Consider the following 18,924-nt stretch of genomic DNA (forward strand, 5'->3'; position numbering starts at 1 on the left):
TCTGCTATGGATAGAAATTCCATACTTGAATAATAAAAATGTAGCAGTAGGAATGTACTACTGTCCTCCTGACTGGGATGCTGGTGGTGATTGTGAAATGCTCTGGGAGATTAAAAATAGAAACTCAGTTATGGGGATTTCAACTATCCCCATATTGATTGGGTGCAGCAGGACAGGATGCAGAGATAAAGTTTATAGAAACCATAAATGACGACTACTTGGAGCAGCTGGAACCTTCAAGAGAAGCAATTCTTGATTTAGTCCTAAGTGGAGACAGGATCTGGTCCAAGAGGTGAATATAGCTGAATCTCTTGGTTATAGCGATCATAATGTAATTAAATTTAACATCCTTGTGGGGGCTGAGGGGAAAGTACCAAAGAAGCCCACCACAGTAGCATTCAACTTCAGAAAGGAGAACTAGACAAAATTACTGCTGGGAGAATTCCCCACCAAAACATTAAAAATTCTTCGCAAAGTATTTTAAAATTCTGCTTATATTATTTGTCAAAATAACATAATATAATCACGCCAGTTTCAATTATTTTGGTAATGTATTTCAAAATGCCCATCAGTGAGTATGTCTGTAACAATACAGACAACAAAAAGATTCAGGAAATGTTTTGACAAATACATTCTTTATTAGGCATATTAATACAGAACTTTGAGTAATATTCATTTAAACTACAATACAGAAATTTATTTCCCGCATCCCTCAATAGCAGTGCAAAGGCTGGGAGGAGTCAGGGATACGGAAGAGCTGAGGAAGAGGGAAGTAATTGATGGGAAGGAGTCTAGGAGTGAACCTGGAGAGGTTTGGGGTATGGGTGGGAAAAGTATGGAACAGGGTTTGTTTGTTTTTTTTGCAGGGTGAGGGATTGTCCTGACTGATCATTAGCTTCTTCCATTCAATCAGGCACATCTGTCCCCGTCCCCATGTGGCCCAGCAATCCCACTCCCATTCAGCCGCTTGCTCAGTGTTGTCACCCCACTAACTCCTATGCTCCCACGACTAGACCTTCTGAACCCCAGTCTGCGTGACCCCCCCAGCAGCCCTGTGTTGCCTACTCTGTTCATCATCCCATATCCTTTGCCTCTTCACCTGGCCCCATGGGCAGGGATCTGTGAGGAAGGCAGCTTCTGCCTCCTCCTTCTCCACGACTGGCTGCTCTAGCCTTACTGCCAACTGCCCTCTCTTCTGGTGCCACATCAGCCCGATAGGTGAAAGGTGTAAATGCAGTGTGACCCCTCTCATGGCTTCCCTTCACCTCCTTGTCAGAATCAATTATTCTATGGGGGGGACGTTAATTCAGCGTTTGCGCAATGACACAGAATTCCCCTAGGAGTAAAAAAGGAGGAAGCTAGTTAAACAGAAATTAAAAAATGCAGTCACAAAAGTAAAAAAGCCTGCAAGCTGCATGGAAACTTTTAAAAACATCATAATAGAAGCTCACATTGAATGTATGCCGCTAATTAAAAAGCATAGTAAGAAGACCAAAAAAGTGCCACAATGGCTAAAAAATGAAGTAGAAGAAGCAGTTAGCAAGAAAAAGGCATCTTTTCAAAACTGTACCCAGTACCTTTCCCAGATCTGAAGAATTGCTCTGCGTAGCTCAAAAGCTTGTCTCTCTAACCAACAGAAATTGGTCCAATAAAATATATTACCTTACTCACATTGTTTCTCTATTTGGCAACTAGTTTTTTGTGCAACATTACCCTCAGCTCATCCATGTCAAAACATCTGCAAGTAATTCCTGGAAGTAAACTAAAGAAGTCTATATTTGCACACAGTATGGATAGGAGACTAGATAAATAATAATAATAATGAATAATCGAGATCACAACTAATAAATGCCTCTGCTTTAAGCAAACATACATCAATAAAAGAAAAACACTAATGACAGAACCAGAAAGAATATGTAAAAAAACCCAGTCCCAAAACAAAAAACAACTGTAACAATCTATGCTTAGAATCAGATAATTTTTATGCTAATAAAGGTACAAACTGTTTCAATATGTTGTTTGATGTTGACCAGGCCAAACGTCTGATAGACACATGGGGTGGGTTTAAATGAGTATTAATTACACCTCGGTGAGGGGCACTTCACTGCCCTTTTCCTGCTTTCAAATACTAATCATGTAATTGGTTCCAATGCAGATCACAGGACTTTAACCACAAACCAAACTATAACTCAGAAGAGAGTCTACCCTAAACTCAGTTCTGTTGTATGCACTCCCCCAAAGGACACACCAGGGGGGTGGAATGTCCGAGGCTGGGAGTGGGGAACCTCAGTCTGTAAAGTCTGCTTCCCCCCATGGGCGTAGGGGCCAGCTGTGAAATTGCTGGTCTTATTTACCTCTGGGATCTGGCCCTTTTAGCCTTTACCTGCCCTGGACACTGGTGGCAAGTTGCAGTTTATATGAACCTTGAATCCTATTGTTTTTAATCCAGTTGTGGCGCCAGAAGGTTGGAAGGAAGGTGAAAAATCCCACTGGACCATATGCCAATTTGGCCCAGTGGGGAAGAAACAGATGATTGGTCAGACCCACAACTTCTAATCTTCAACTAAGGGAAGGGAGGGTGAGGCTGCTAACTGGAGAGTAAAGGTACATGTACACTGCAAAGACAAACCCGTTATACCATGTCTCAGAGCCCAGGTCAATTGACTCGAGGTTGCAGGACTTGTGCTGCGAGGCTAAAAATAGTGGTGTAGACATTTGGGCTGGAGCCTGGACTCCAAGACCCTTCCCCCGTCACCAGGTTTGAGGCTGCAGCCCAAGCAGGAACATCTACACTGCTATTTGTAGCCCTGTGAGCCCAAGTCAATTGACCCAAGCTCTGAGACTTCGTGTTGCAGTGTAGACATCCCTAAGAGGCTTTTGAAAAGTCTGGTCAACTTTAAATAGGTAGTGGGGGGCACCTGGAAGCCAATCACCTGGTCCTTTCCCCTCTTACCCAGCCAATGACTAAACGGAGAACCAAAGGGAGATAAGGAATACAGGGGAGTACCCCTCGCCCATTCCTGGCACTCATGGGGTTTGGACTTCTTTCATTTCCTGCTGTCCAGTCAAAAGGTCCTCCCCTGTTAAAGGTGGTGAGAGGGTAGAGGAATAAGAAACCAGAGACAGCATTGAGCACAAGATGTTTCATTCACTCATACATAATGATGTGGCTTGTGGTGTTAGATGTAAAGTCTGGGATATTACAGCATGGTCCATTTCTTGTGTATAAGCAGTCAAGCTAAAATTGTGAAGGATCCTGCATCTATTCTAATCTACAATTTATGTGTATATGGATCAGTATATTTATCTGACTTCATGGCATCTGTAGGTGAATTTCAAGTTTCTTGCTGGCCCCAGGCAGTTAGTGGTTGGTTTATGTCCTGAAGCATGAGAAATTACTTCCTTTACAAAACTTTCATCTTAGTAAATGTTAATTATTACTTAATAATGAGTTAATTATTCATACAAATCTGTTTTTTAAAAAAATCCTACTAAGCTCTTAGCCTCAGAGGTGTCTTATGGCTGGTTAATATGCACTGTGTAAAAATGTATTTCATTTTATAATATTTAAATGTTACCTTTTAATATCATTGTCCCTTTATTTGTGTATTAGGACAGTGGATAAAAAGGAGAATTCAGTCCCTTTTCAATACTATTAATTCAGTTTTGGGCAATTTCAGACTAGGGGTGAGTGAATTCCAAAAATGGGGGCAAGTCTGGAGAATGCTCTACCCATTACACCTTGTCTTTTGAACGGAAGGGCCTCAACTGACTGACTGCAGCAGTATAGCACAGGGACAGGTAGCTTGTCAAGTAGGAAGGTCCCAGCCATTGAATGATTTATAGGTTAGAGCCAGCACCTTAAATGCATCACAGAAACCTACAGTATAATACCTAGTCCTCTCACCTTAATCTGCACACCAGATCTAGAGTGTGACCAGCTGCATGAGCTGAGCATTCAGCACCAGGGATAATCTTATGGGTGTGTTGGTGGTCATGAAATCCTGAACCCTTCCTCTTTTACCTGTAGGGTTACAGTCAGTGGTGAGCTGGACCCTGTTCATACCGGTTTGCACAAACCGGTTGTTAAATTTAGAAGCCAGTTTAGAACCGGTTGTTAAAGGGGTGGGCAAACTCCGGCCCGCGGAACTGTCCTGTCTGGCCCTTGAACTCCCAGCTGGGGAGGCTCCCCTGGCCCCTCCCTCGCCTTTCTCCCTGTTGCAGAGCTCAGTGCCAGCGCTCTGGACTGCTCCTGGGCAACTCTGCAGCTCCTGCCGCTTTGAGCAGCAAGGTAAGGGGGTGGGGCTGCGAGCTCCAGTGGGCCACATGGCATCCATACACGCTCCCCTGAGCAGTATGGTAAGGGGACCAGGCCGGGGCTGGGAGGAGGGGTTGGATAAGGGGTGGGGAGCGGTTGGAGTGGGCGGAGTTTCGGGGGGGTGGGGAACGGGGGGGTTGAGTAGGCATTGGTGTTGCGGTGGTCTGTTTGGGTGGTGGTGGATGGGGTCAGGGGACAGGGGGTGGGGCGAGTTGGGTAGAGGGTGGGGTCCTGGGGGGGGCAGTTAGGGTGGGGGGTCTCGGGCTTGTACTCACTGGTTGACACTTAATAACCGGTTCCCTAACGGGTCAGCACTTAGCTGGCGGGTTGTTCACTTGCTCCAGGTCTTCAGCAGCACTGAAGGACCCACTGCCGAAGTGCCGCTGAAAACCCAGAGCGAGTGAAGGACGTGCTACCGAAGACCCGGTAGGGAACTGGTTATTAACATTTTGGCAGTTCATCACTAGTTAGTTAATTTAGAACACGGGTATGTATATGAATAGATAGAAATAATTTTATCAGTGGTTCCAGAATATTCCCTAACCTTAGACGCACTGAATTTCATTAGCTATAGTTCTTGCCAGTCACTGAGCTCTGTTAGTGCCTCCTGCTGGTTCCTCAGATGTTTCTCTAGTTTTGTCTAATCTAAATAATATTGTCAGATACATAACTGAGAGACAATAAAATTCCCCAGTAGCATTAGTAGCCAGGAATGCTTTTTTCATAATAATTTGACAGAGAGATTTTTAACTGTTCCTTCTGGAAGCTGACTTCACAAATTTAACCCATGTTGTCATCACCTGCACATTGCATTTCTGCAATGAGCTTTTCTTGGGGCTCCAATTAGGAACTTGAGTTAGTGCAGAATATGCAGTAATGCTCACTTTTCTGTTTGCCGTTTATGTTACTTCAGCTACATTGGTTTCCAGTTCATTTTGAATTGCAATTCAAGGTGTAGATTTTGAACTACAAATCCCTATGTATTTTTGGCCATGGCTACCTTAGGGGACTGCCTTACTCTTTTTGCCTTATCACAACAATGGAGATTGATTTGGACAAAAACAGTTCCTAGATGTGGACAGAAGAGGATGTAGGGCATATTATTTTCCTACTAGTCCAAAATAAACAGTTTGTTAGGCCTTGGGGCTCTATTTACCCAGCTTTTTGCCTAATGATATGGTTTGGGGGTGGGGGATTTAGTTCTGGACTGGATTTTCAAATGGTATTGTTTTACTTTAGAATTATATTATCTGTGATTTTATATTTTGCACAGGCACATTAATACAGTAAAAAATAAATAAAATGTTCCCCTAGATACACATGCAGATCTTCCATCGACTTCACGCAGAGGTTGCACCTATGTATGTGAAGGCAGAACTGGGCCCATTTTTTCCTATTCTATGCAAATTTCTGCCTTGTCCTGTGGATCTTCTGGGTGGGCAGATGGCAAAGGACCATTTTTCCTCATTTCTCCCTTTGCCCACTGCTCCTCTGCAGAAGCTTGATGCAGAGCTTTCCTGGGTTGATGCACAAACCGTGGCATGCCACAGCCCCAAAGAGTTATGGATTGCTCTGTGGCATCGTGGAATAGAATGAGCATCCTTAAATTCCTAGTTGCGTTTGGTGACTTAATAACATTAACTTAGTATTTACAGAATTTGTTAAGTATTCCTTATAAGATTGAAGGAAAATGTAGGAAATATTGCCTATCTAAGGCAAACCAGAAAAGTTTTAAAGCATAATCACTATAGGTGCTGAGATACTTGATGTACATCCTGGTGCAGTAGTAGTTTAACTGTCTCCAGACTCCCATGAGCAAGGTGGAATGACTCAGAGAATCAGGATTCAACCATTACTGCAATACTAAAAGAGGAAATGTTAGAATGTAGACCGATTATGCCATAGTTTTCAAAATGTCTGTTTATTTCAATTTAATATTCTGTACCTTGATTTTGCACATCCTTACTTGTGTGTCAAGCTTATTCGCATGAACAGTCCAATTCAAGTCATAGGGGCTGCTGTGTGAATAAGTTATATTCAATCAGAGTAAACATTGCAGCCTTAGATCGTAAGCTGTTTGAGGCAGTGACTATGTCTTTTTCCATGTTTTGTACTTTCAGTACTTAATAAGTAATAACTGTTGATCTCGTTAGTTTTTCTAGTAAGAAAGTCTAAGAATATTCTAGTCAGTGTTCGAAGTGTTGGAAATGTTTCCTTTTGATTTTCCTGTTCCTTTTCATATCCTTAGTCCATGATGGATCATGGCAAATTAAAAATAACATGGCACGACTACTTGTAACTAAGCTAGAAGGCTTTACAAAATCTCAGGAAGAGGGTGGAAAAGAGGAGAGAATGTAGAGGGAGAACATTTTCTTTGCATTCAGAAGAAAAAAAAAATCTGCTAAGGAAAGAGAGAAAACACCAGGAAGATTTAATAAGTCTTTGTTTGCATACATTATGATTCTTCTCTTTCACCAGCCAGTTTGTATGTTTGAAAAGTCATTTTGCTTGGTAAAAATAATTAGTTGAACTTAATCCAGCCCCTGTATTAATTGAATAAGTATTTTGAGTAAGTACAGAAAAGTGTTGCTGATCAATAAGAAGTGGCTAGTGATCATTGAACAATTATAGTGCTCTATTGTACACCTATCTTATGTTCTAATTTTACAAGTGAGGCAAGCAATCCAGGTCCTCATGGCTGTTCACTTTCTTTTGTCTTGCTATTGCATCTTAAACACAGCAAAGTTCTAATTAGTGCTGTCTGAAATTTTAATACAGGATAGTTTAGTCTGAGATTGCCTAAGAAACGAGTTACTTGGAGATATGAAGAGAAAGTAGAATTTGTTTGTTTTAAACTATGACCTCAAAATTTTTATCTCTAATATGGTCTGGTATGCTGACATATTGTTATGTAACTTCTCTTAAAATAGAAAAAAAAATTGGTTAATAAGAGTTTTGTTTGTATAAACTTCCTCATTTCAGATCGTCTCATAGGATTACAAAAAGACATTTTCTTCTTTATAAAGGCATCATAAATATATATACTTTGTCAGCCACTGGTATTCCAATATAGCAGAACTGCAGCAGTTTGACTAAATACCTAAAAGTTCCTTGTTCACTTTAAAAATCGTTTCCTTTAGGCAGTTCAATGAATTATACTAAACTCTAACATAAATTATCTACTAGTTATTTAAGTTTATCAGATTCACTTTTATTGTAGCACACATTTATCTTTGTAGCTTGACCTTCTGTGTTGCCAGGAAAATAGTTAGAACAGCTTTTGAAACAGAAGTTATTTGGGGTGGACAAATGCTAAAGCTAGCAGAAATCTAGAATAGCTGATGCACTATTATTTAGTCCTGATATCCTCTTTAATACCCAGATGTCTATCCACAGCATTAAGCTGCTAACTCCTTTGTGGTATATGACAGTGATTTGAAGGAGATAACATGCAGTCATGCATTTAATTTTATTTTTATAAGCCACTTGCCTCATTTCTCATTCCTTTCCTAAAACTGCTGGCTGTATTTTTACAATAGAACACCATCCAAAGTCAAGATGTCTGCCAGTATGCTGAAAGAATCTCTCTTGACTTCCCCTCATTTTTGTGTAAAACTGACCATATACTTTATCTTTCCTCGTTACCATATTTCTTCCCCTCACACTACACTTGCACACTTAGCCAATTCCCTGCTATACAGTGAGCACAGTTGCGTAGGTGATTCAAAACATTACACAATGTGGGCTCAGATATTGCAGCCCATACGTCTCCTTTGGAACATTGTCTTGTCAATGTTGCCTTCAGCCAGAAAAAAATTGAAAGGACACTGACAACCTTATTTTGCAATTTTTTTTTTTTTACTTAGTCTGTTATTACTAATAGCTTCAAAACTTAAATCTCAAATTTGTTTTCAAATGATATTTATCTTTATTTCTGTAGCTTTTTCCCACTAATATAGTATTACCACAGCTTACCTATAGTAAGCCCAGTTAACGAAAATTCCTGGTTCCGGGAAATTGACTTATGAGCCTAGGTCATGACGGGCCTCTCAGCTTAAAAGGACTCTGTTCTGGGTCCTCCAAGGCCAGAATGCAGTGATTAGAATTTGGAAAGGTCAGCTAGTTTTAAAGTGGCTGCATTCTGTATTTTCTCATTCCTGGAGCACATAGAAGAGGTTGCCACTCACAATAAGATGAAGCACATACAGTCTCTGTAGGCCATAAATCTGTTGCTAAACAAGAAGGAGCTGCAAGCTTTATTGAAGTTCTCTGTTGGCTGCGTTTCACTGGAAGGTTGTACTTTGACTTTCCTGATGCGTGAGTTGCCATTGTGGATGTTGTTATGTATTTGCATTCTCACATGCTGCTGTTCTGTTTTTCCTTTGCAGGGAGAGGATGCGCCAGTCTGCAATGTTTGAACTGTGCCAGGGAATGCACCAGATCAGCCTGCAGTTTGTTCGCTTGCAGATTAGCTTTGAAGAATATACCATAATGAAAGTTTTGCTGCTGTTAAGCACAGGTAGGTTAGCTCCAATTGTTACTCAGCGTACTTTCTAATTGTTAGATGGCATATTGATTTAGCACCTGTACTTCACAAAATGATACAAGACATTTAACTACAAGAGTGACAAAAGAGGAGGCAAATTTTGTCCTGGAAGGTTCATATGTTTACAAGAGAAGGGGTGGAAACAAGGAACCTGAGCATCCCTGCTGCACAGCCTCAGAGCACAACTGCAGTTCCTGCTCCCCATTATAGCAGGGACTGCTCTTTCTGTTGAGGATGTCATATATCCTGCAGGGAGTGTAAAGGAAGCAAGGCCATAGCCCTATCCCTCTATGCATGAACCAACAGACCTGGCCAAGCACACCAAGGGAGCCTGCTGCTTCTCATGAAAAGAAGTAGCTGAAGACCTGCTCCCCTGCATGCTGGGGAACTGGGAGGAATTCTGACTCACTCAGTATACATTGTCCTCAACACAAGTGACTTAAAAGCATCATCAGGATCAAAACATGCACGTCCTTGACAAAATGAGTCTAGTGTTAGTATCAAGTAACTGAGTGTGTAGTATGCTATAATATATTACACTGAAAGTGTACTAAATTGTATTCCTTTTTTCTCAAGTTGGGGCTAGAGTTTCAGAGACTTACTTTTTATAATAAAGAATTGCATCACAGGGCATGTCTACATACCTCTGCCATTCAGACTACAGGGGAGTGAACTGCAGTGTTGCACTATAACTCCCCAGTGTGGACACTGCAGGCACCAACTTAAAAGGTCTCTAGTTGGTGTGAGTGTAGCCTTGTTTGAAGAGGACTACAATGGTGCAAACTTGGGACCCTTAAGTTCATGCCCGCAGTGTCCATGTGGGAAAGTTACAGGGTAGCACTTTGGTGTACACTCTAGTTCACACCACCACAGTCGAAACTGTGAGGCAGTGTAGACATGCCCTCAGTGTTAATGACAACATTGTTTAATAATTAATCTTTTTTTAATCTACTTCTTGTCTTATAACAGAAACAGTTAAAGAACTATAACCCCATTACAAATGTCTATAAAACAAACATTAAAACAGCATGAACATTTACTGTATTTCCTTCCCCATCAGTGCTGATTCCCATCTGTTTTGCAAACAGAAACTTTCTTCTGTGTAATCAACCTCCATTTTTTGTCTGATTCATTCAGTCACATCAGAAAAGGATTGTTTATGTTATCATATCTTTCTTTGGTGCTTTGTGATGTCAAGATACTGCACTGTGACTTCACTGAATTCATCAGGCAGGAATTCCCCCATCACAAGGGGGTCCCCATGTGGCACAGAGCTGGTGGAAGAGGAATAAAGGGGGCATGTCTAGAGAAAATGAGGTATGGCCAGAGCACCACTGCACTTGAGCTCTTCCTGATTTCTACTTGTGAGTTACTGGCAGCTGAGAGCAAGCCTAGGGCTGCTCTGACCTGGGTCAGAGGCCACTTCGAGTTTGTCTACATGGCAGCTAGGAGTAAGCCTCCTGGCCTGGGCTTGAGCTCATGCACTAAAAATAGCAGTGTGGACATTGTGGCTTGGGCTGGAAATTGGGATCTCAAGCCCTCCCAGCCTCATAGGTGTGAGAGCCCAAGCTCCAGGTCAAGACACAATGTCCATGGTGCTACTTGTAGCATGCTAGTTCAAACCCGCTAGCATAAGTCTGTCTGCCTGGGGTGGGAGGCTCCCAGTTGCAGTGTCAACATACTTTCGGCTCTTAGCCAGCTCCATACTAGAACCCCTCCCAGGTCCAGTGCCAAGTGGATCTCAGCAGCACCCGACATTCTCTCTCCTCCCCTCAATAGGGACACAGGACAATTCTCTCCCTGGGAACAAGAGGAGAGAAAGAACAAACTACAAGTGAGAGATGTTAGTTATGCTGCTTAGTGCACTGCTGGAACATGCTCAGATACTATCTATGATTGTGAGTACGGTATAGGAACTGTATGATAGAACAGAGTAGAATAAAGAAGTGGATCTCCTGTTTTTGTAATTAGCAGTGAAAGGAGAGAAACTATAGAAAAGTAATAATAGTTTAATTGCATATAGCAATTAATGTGGTGGCAGTTGTTTCAGTAAAATAGATATGTATTATTCTACCTTTTTCTTAGACTATTAACAAATGGGTTTGAGGAGTTCATTGCAAGAACCTGTTGGGTAAAGTAAATTACTTGGTTCATTCTGAAATGGAGAATGATGTCTTTAGAAAATCTACACAATTTTTTGTGTCAGTTTTGGGTTAGTCTGATTATTTACATTATGAAACTATAATAGGGAGGAAGAAAGTTGGATAAAAAGAAAATGAAGGTCATGATAACACATATAGAATATTGTCTGTGATCAGCAATAATTCCAGTTTCTAATAACTTCACCTTGATACTATATTGTGATAGAAAATAACATGCTTCTTTTTCTTTCTTTTTTTTTTTAATTGAATCATGTCACGTGTAGCATACTATTTGCTTTGAAACTTCTGTGATGACCACATCAAGGAAGTTTCACTCCATTTACATGTAGAAGAAACCACATATTACATCTCAGTTGTTTTCTTGCTTTTCCCCAGCCCATGAATCTTGGATGATTGCCAGTACCCCTTCTGCATTTAATAAGTAAAATCAGAAACACTCAGCAGTCCTCCAAAATTTGGTGTTTTGCTTGACTTCCTTTTATTTGTGATTTTATTTCTTCTTTTTATAATCTGGGTGAGATGATGATGTAATGATTTTCCAATATAACAGTAAAATAAAGAAATAAATTGACAGAAATAGAAGTATGGCTTTAATTCACATTTGTATAATGCCATTAGGAATGCAGGAGTTATATTTTCCTACTTTTAATTGGATGGATTTGTAAATATTGAGGAAATAGTTAAGTCCTTGCATTTTATGCAAGTGCCCTTAGCATGTTGTAACTATTTTATTTTTTACTGAAGCAAGTGCCCTTAGCATGTTGTAACTATTTTATTTTTTACTGAAGGAAATTTGTATCTCCAACAAAGAAAGGTGATTGGTGTTTATTCACTCGATATGGACTTTGCTCACAAATCTATTTAAAACAATGGTTGTTTTGTATTAGCTGTCTTTGAATGTCATGTGCCTTCAAGTTTATTATTGCAATAGAAAATATGTAAAGAAACCGATTTACTGTTGATTTGCAGATTGACACATTACCTGTTAGCTTGTCTAAACCAGAGGTTCTCATACTGTGCTCCCCAGGGCACTTGGTGGTCTTTCACAGATTGCTTGCTGGTCACATGATTGTAGATCTCTTATTTATTTCCCACTGCTAAATTACTTTAGTGGGCACCTAAAAAACTATTAAATTCATTCCTAACTCTATTCCATGTAAGTAATTTTGGAAGTAGCCCCATGGACATTTTGTGATCACAGTGGGAGAGAAGGTGAACCATGGGATTAAGAGGGAGGGTGTCCACAGAACAGTCTCTGTTGAGATGCCATCCACACATTTAAAAAAACCTGTTCTAGGTAATCCTCTACCATAGTTAACTATCAGAAAATAAACTCACTTCTTGCACTTGAAGTAGTTAATTTTCTTGTTGCAGACCTGAGTTACTACATCCAAGATTTTATATTTGTTTCGTGATTCAACAATATCTAAACAACTTAGTGAATACTAAAACATCATGACATTGTTGAGAGTTATTAGTAACCTTTTCAAGGGCAGGTCCAGGATTCAGTTTTGGTCTGATCCTACAGACATTTACCACTGGGTGTAGTACCTATTACAGTGAATAGTCTGGTTGAAGTTTCTAAATAAATAATGGTAGGTCCACTGAAATCAGTCAAACTGCCCACAGAAATCAGTACTACAGTAGAACCTCAGAGTCACAAACTGACCAGTCAACCACACGTCTCATTTGGAACCAGAAATATGCAATCAGACAGCAGCAGAGACAAAAACAGAGAAAAGCAAATACAGTGCTTAAATGTAAACTACTAAAAAAAAAATGGAAAGTTCAAAAATATTTGACAAGGTAAGGAAACTGTTTCTGTGCTTGTTTCGTTTAAATTAAGATGATTAAAAGCACTGTTTTTCTTCTGCATAGTAAAGTTTCAAAGCTGTATTAAGTCAAGTTCCGTTGTCAACTTTTGAAAGAACCACCATAAAGTTTTGTTCAGTTACCAACATTGCAGAGTTCTGAACAACCTCCATTCCCCAGGTGTTCATAACTCTGAGGTTCTACGTATGCTCAGTAGAATTTCAGAAACGGGCCCTTCACTAGTACAGATGAGAATTTTAAAGGGGTGTTAAGAAGAAAGCTTTCATTGAGACTGCAGACATATTATCTGGTCAAATCTTTAAGCAGAATGTGAACTTAGAAAAAATACTCTTGCTCTGCATTAGCATGATGGCTCTCTTTAAGATGTCACACACATGCTCAATAATGTCCTAACCTTCCGACATGGTTTGATTGCCTAAGAAATGTGTTATTTGATGTAGCTTTACCACACTTGGTAGTTATAATTTGAGTTAGTACAATATCAAAGCAATTGCAAGTATGTGCTGTACGTTGCCCCTCCCCCAAGTATAGTATAGCAGACAAGTGCTGGTATGTAGTGTCTTCAATTCTAGAGAGAGACTCCTGCTGCCTCTGCTATCATTTTGTGCTTAGGTCAAATGAAAAAAATCATTTCAGTGGGTAGCTAGTATGTTCTGTATTTTCAAGATGCTGTCCTGCCCCACTTAACCCTTCTGCATATACTAATCCACATACACAGATCTGGAAAGGACTCTTGTATCGTTTGAAAATGTTTATGATGCTCCCATACAACACAAAGACACTTCTATAACCCTTCAACCATTAACTTTAGAATGTAGATAATATAAGAATATTCAATAAAATGAATATTAATACGAAGATGTCATTTTACTGGCAGTTCCCAAGGATGGCCTCAAAAGCCAAGCTGCATTTGAAGAAATGAGGGCAAATTACATCAAAGAACTAAGGAAGATGGTAACTAAATGTCCAAGTAACTCTGGACAAAGTTGGCAGAGATTCTACCAATTGACTAAGCTTCTGGACTCCATGCACGATGTAAGTATAACCCATCAGGGAGCTTATAGCATGTAGGGTGGTATCTTTAAGAAGGGTTAAAGAAAAAATCTTTCCCTTAAGGTAAACTAGTAATTTTTCATTACACTAACCAGCAAGAAAGCAACAGGCAATCAGTTTTTAAAGTGTCTGTTAGAAGTTTCTGGACAAATTTAGGGGAAAATTGCACATAAAATTAAAAAATAAAAACCTTTAAGGGCCAGGTTTTGATACTTTTATTCATGTGAATAGTACCTCACACCACGAATAGTCAACAATAGTCAATGTTGAAGTCAACAGAACTATTCGCTGAGTCAGGTGTTACTCAATATGAGTAAAAGTACTGGAATCTGGCCCTATACCAGCAGATGAATAGTGTAAACCGTTTTTTCAGAGAGCAAGATTAGTGAAATATGCAGTGTGTTGTTAAAACTTAAGGAACACCCCTGAGTCAGTTCACAACGCAAGGTATTGGATTAGAGTTTCACCCTTTTTGTAATTTAAGAACTGGTTTGTTAATAAAATGTTTACTTCACTGTTGAACACATATGTGACCCGTTACAACTGCTAATCTCATAACTCAATCTTTCTAAAACATTTGTTAATGGTTTAGAGTCAACTTGGGTATCTTGAAGTTTTGCTGAGTTTTCAGATCCAGCATAAATGAATTTTAATTATTTCTGTCCTTCAATTTTGTTTCAAAGGTATTCTGTGATGTAGAGGTTTACCTTGTAACCACCAGTTACCTATCAGTAAAAACTGTTTAAACTGTATAGCAAAAGAAAGCAAACACCCTCATTCTATCATGATGTGGCACAAAAATAATTTTGCTGTGAGCTGCATGTTGAATGTTGGGCCCTAATTGTAGAAGCTGTATATAAATGTCTCTTTCATGTTTGTCTTAGTTTTCATTTTTGTGGATGTAGTTCAGTGCAGTTTAGGTCAGATCTGTAAGAGAGCTTGAGGTGTGTTTACAGAATGTACATACGGAATTATTTTTCAAATATTATTCTGTTGTTCATTAAATCATTTAAAAACTCAGTAGGAGGAAAAGGGTATTATTAGTACTGCAGTAATAGCTCATTCTTTAGAGATCAGTTTTGTTCATTGTGCCAATGAAGGATGTTTTACTGTTTGGTTTGAAGTAATGGGCTGGGAGGTGAAAGAAAGTCATTTGCAAGTTGTTCACATATGACTCTCCACAGCAGTTCATACATTCCTCCCATGCCCCTGCTTTTGTAATATTTTTCATACATTTCATTGAAAGTTACATAATTGTCTTCTGAAATACAGAGTTTGTGTTTTATTTGGTAATTCTTTTGTACTGTTTTTAAAAAGGAGAATTGTGTGGATGGGAAGTAATAGCTTAACAGAATTCTACAGTTATTTAAAATAATACAGTATTCTACTGTAATCACCCAAAACATTGCATTAGTATTGTAACCTATAGTGTTTTGATCAACTCACTTCAGAATGCTGTGGTATTCTACTTAATTTTTAGTAAGGATCAGAATTGATGATGCCATTTTTATTATATTACATTTTATTTTAGTATAAACAAGTTAATAAGGGATTTTTAAAGAAGGTCTTGTCGTCAGTATTCTCTTTAAAACAGCCAGCTGTCTGCACAACACTACTATTTTTTGTAACTTACCAGACAAGCACTTATTTTTCTCCTTACAGTTTACTTTTTACTTGAATTGGCTTAGATTGTTCCCAAGGATGTGTGTTAATCCAAAGGAAGACTAATCTCAATATCAAAATTGGCCAAATGATAAATTAATTTAGACAAAGCACATGAGAATAATTTTACAGTAATGTTGACAAGAGATGAGAATTGCTCTGCGGAGAGTAGAATTTCTCAGGTCTTATCATGGAAATGCAGATGCGTTTTGTTTTGGTTTTTTTTGGGCTAAAATCCTCAGTACAGGTCAATACTTTTCAACTGTCACCAGTATAATTTTAATTTTCATTCCATGTAATTTGCTAGGATCAGAATGTACTTAGTCCTGTGACTGCTCTAATCTCAGCTGAAATCCCATGTTTGTATCTCTGCACAGATACAGCATTGGCATTTGCAGCAGAAGCCTGAAGGGACCTCTGTAGAATTCATGCTTATTCAGTCCTGCTGCTGCCTCCAGCTTTTTCATTAGAGCAAAGCAGCATGTCATTATTTGTGGAGTTTACTTTACCTGGGTGTAGTGCCACACAATCATATGGTTTCTTTGTATCTTAAGACTTGCTTTTATTAACCTCATTCTTAAATATTCTTTTTTTAAGGACTGTATAAAATAAGAAAGTTGAATACTGCATGATACTGTATTTGGCTTAAATAATACGAATAGTATAATAACCAATGAGATGGTTTTACACTGCGCAGTGCTTTCAGCCTTTCATCCACATGGTGAGCATATGTGCAGACAAAAAAAGTGCCGAGATAAGGAAAAAAGAAAGGAAGAGCAGGTAGGCAGTAAAGTATTTGAAAATATCAGCAACTTTAAGCAATGACTCATAAAACCTCCAAGCACAGAAAACAAAACTGAAGAACAGAAGAACAAAGCCATTCCTGAACGCCTCAGGTGAAGATCTGTGCATCAGATAGCTGAAATACAAATAAAAACAATCATACACACTCAGGCCATGTCTACATCTAAAATTTTGCAGCGCTGGTAGTTACAGCTGTATTAGTACAGCTGTATAGGGCCAGCGCTGCAGAGTGGCCACACTTACAGCAACCAGCGCTGCAAGTGGTGTTAGATGTGGCCACACTGCAGCGCTGTTGGGCGGCTTCAAGGGGGGGTTCGGGGAACGGGAGAGCAAACCGGGAAAGGAGACCAGCTTCGCCGCGGTTTGCTCTCGCGTTCCCGAACCCCCTGCAAACCGCAGGGAAGGAGACCTGCTTGCTCGGGGAACGGGAGAGCAAACCGCGGCGAAGCTGGTCTCCTTTCCCGGTTTGCTCTCGCGTTCCCGGAGCCACCCAGCAAACCGCAGGGAAGGAGACCTGCTTGCCCGGGGCTCCGGGAACGAGAGAGCAAACCGGGAAAGGAGACCCGCTTCGCCGCGGTTTGCTCTCGCGTTCCCGGAGCCCCTGCAAACCGCAGGGAAGGAGACCTGCTTGCTCGGGGTTCCGGGAACGAGAGAGCAAACCGGGAAAGGAGACCCGCTTCGCCGCGGTTTGCTCTCGCGTTCCCGAACCCCCTGCAAACCGCAGGGAAGGAGACCTGCTTGCTCGGGGAACGGGAGAGCAAACTGCGGCGAAGCTGGTCTCCTTTCCCGGTTTGCTCTCGCGTTCCCGGAGCCACCCAGCAAACCGCAGGGAAGGAGACCTGCTTGCTCGGGGCTCCGGGAACTAGAGAGCAAACCGGGAAAGGAGACCCGCTTCGCCGCGGTTTGCTCTCGCATTCCCGGAGCCACCCTGCAAACCGCAGGGAAGGAGACCTGCTTGCTCGGGGAACGGGAGAGCCAACCGCAGCGAAGCTGGTCTCCTTTCCCAGTTTGCTCTCGCGTTCCCGAACCCCCCTGCAAACCGCAGGGAAGGAGACCTGCTTGCTCGGGGTTCCGGGAACGCGAGAGCAAGCTGGGGAAGGAGACCAGCTTGATTACCAGAGGCTTCCTCCTTCCACGGAGGTCAAGAAAAGCGCTGGTAAGTGTTTACATTGCATTACCAGCGCTGGATCACCAGCGCTGGATCCTCTACACCCGAGACAAAACGGGAGTACGGCCAGCGCTGCAAACAGGGAGTTGCAGCGCTGGTGATGCCCTGCAGATGTGTACACCTTCAAAGTTGCAGCGCTGTAACTCCCTCACCAGCGCTGCAACTTTCTGATGTAGACAAGCCCTCAGTTTTATCAGTGTTGTGGGGACCAACATAGTTAATCCTCATTTCCCTTTTTCAGGCATTTTCTTTTTAACAATTCTGACTGTCATAATAAGCAAATTTCTAATGATTTCATTAAACAGCATTGTTTGTTCAGAACCATAATGCAGTGAAGCTAGTTGATTCCATTTCCTAACCAAATTGGTAAGCAATTCAGTCTCAGACCCAGGGATGACCCAGGGTATTTGAGAGAGAGCGAGCGAGAGCCAGTTCTTGTTTGTGATCAGCCAACTAGCATGCAGGAACATAAGAAACAGATGCATTACATGTGCTATCAAAATTTTCATTTGGATTTTCAACATCTCCTGGAGCAAGTCTGCTTTGAGGGCAAGGGCTGTATCATGACAATCTTTAATATATGTTTCAGCAGTTCTCAAAACAGAAGTTTTCAGTTTCAGTCTGACTGATATTTAAACAGACTTTCAGTTCTAAGCGCTTTTTGTTTCGATGCAGTGTCATTAAACCCTAACATGAACCTACCCTTTGGCATAGTGTGATGAGTATTGCACTGTTGTTTGCGTGTTGATATTTTCAGCCTGATAAAAATAAACTCTTTAAGGACCATGCTGCTGAATTATTAATATTTATGGTTCCTGAAGGGAATACTGTACAGCTGAAGTGGATCTTCCCATACGCTCAGGCTGTGAGAACAAAGATTTTCCTTCTCTGAAAAAAGCTGATATTGGTGGTACAATACAGTGTGTCATGAATTCACAGGAGAATTACTTTACATGAAAACACGAAGGCTTTTTGCTTGTCCCTGATATTGTAACTAATCCTAGGGAGAAATTACTCACTCTGTGCTGTTACCCAAACACTGTCTTAAATTATTTGAATTTGTTAATTTTCTAGTTGATTATGAAATCATGGTTTCCATAGATGTAGTTTTAATCATAATGATACTGTAGGTAAACTTTGGGAGGAGTCAAGAAATGACTGTAAAATTTCGTGCCATAGACAGAGATAGAGAGGGATTTCTAAGTGAAAGGACTGGCTCATCTTGATAACGTACACCTTTGCAGCCTGAAGTAGTTTTTGTTACTCCTGAATGTACAAAGTTGTGGTGAAAATTATAAGGCTGAAATCTGGATGACTATTCACCACGAAAATGCCACACATGCTTGCGGTCCACTATAACTGTGTTGTCTTTGGTGAT

General features: G+C 40.6%; 1 protein-coding gene across 1 annotated transcript in view; it reads left to right on the forward strand.

Annotated features, from left to right (window-relative positions):
• Nucleotides 1–18,924, forward strand: part of NR3C2 (nuclear receptor subfamily 3 group C member 2) — a 265,632-nt gene that overhangs the window by 237,222 nt on the left and 9,486 nt on the right. The window contains 2 exon segments of the mRNA XM_030563606.1: nt 8,707–8,837; nt 13,737–13,894. Coding sequence (XP_030419466.1) covers nt 8,707–8,837; nt 13,737–13,894 — 289 coding nt within the window.

Source organism: Gopherus evgoodei, chromosome 5 (assembly GCF_007399415.2).
Source record: "Gopherus evgoodei ecotype Sinaloan lineage chromosome 5, rGopEvg1_v1.p, whole genome shotgun sequence".
NCBI lineage: Eukaryota > Metazoa > Chordata > Testudines > Testudinidae > Gopherus > Gopherus evgoodei.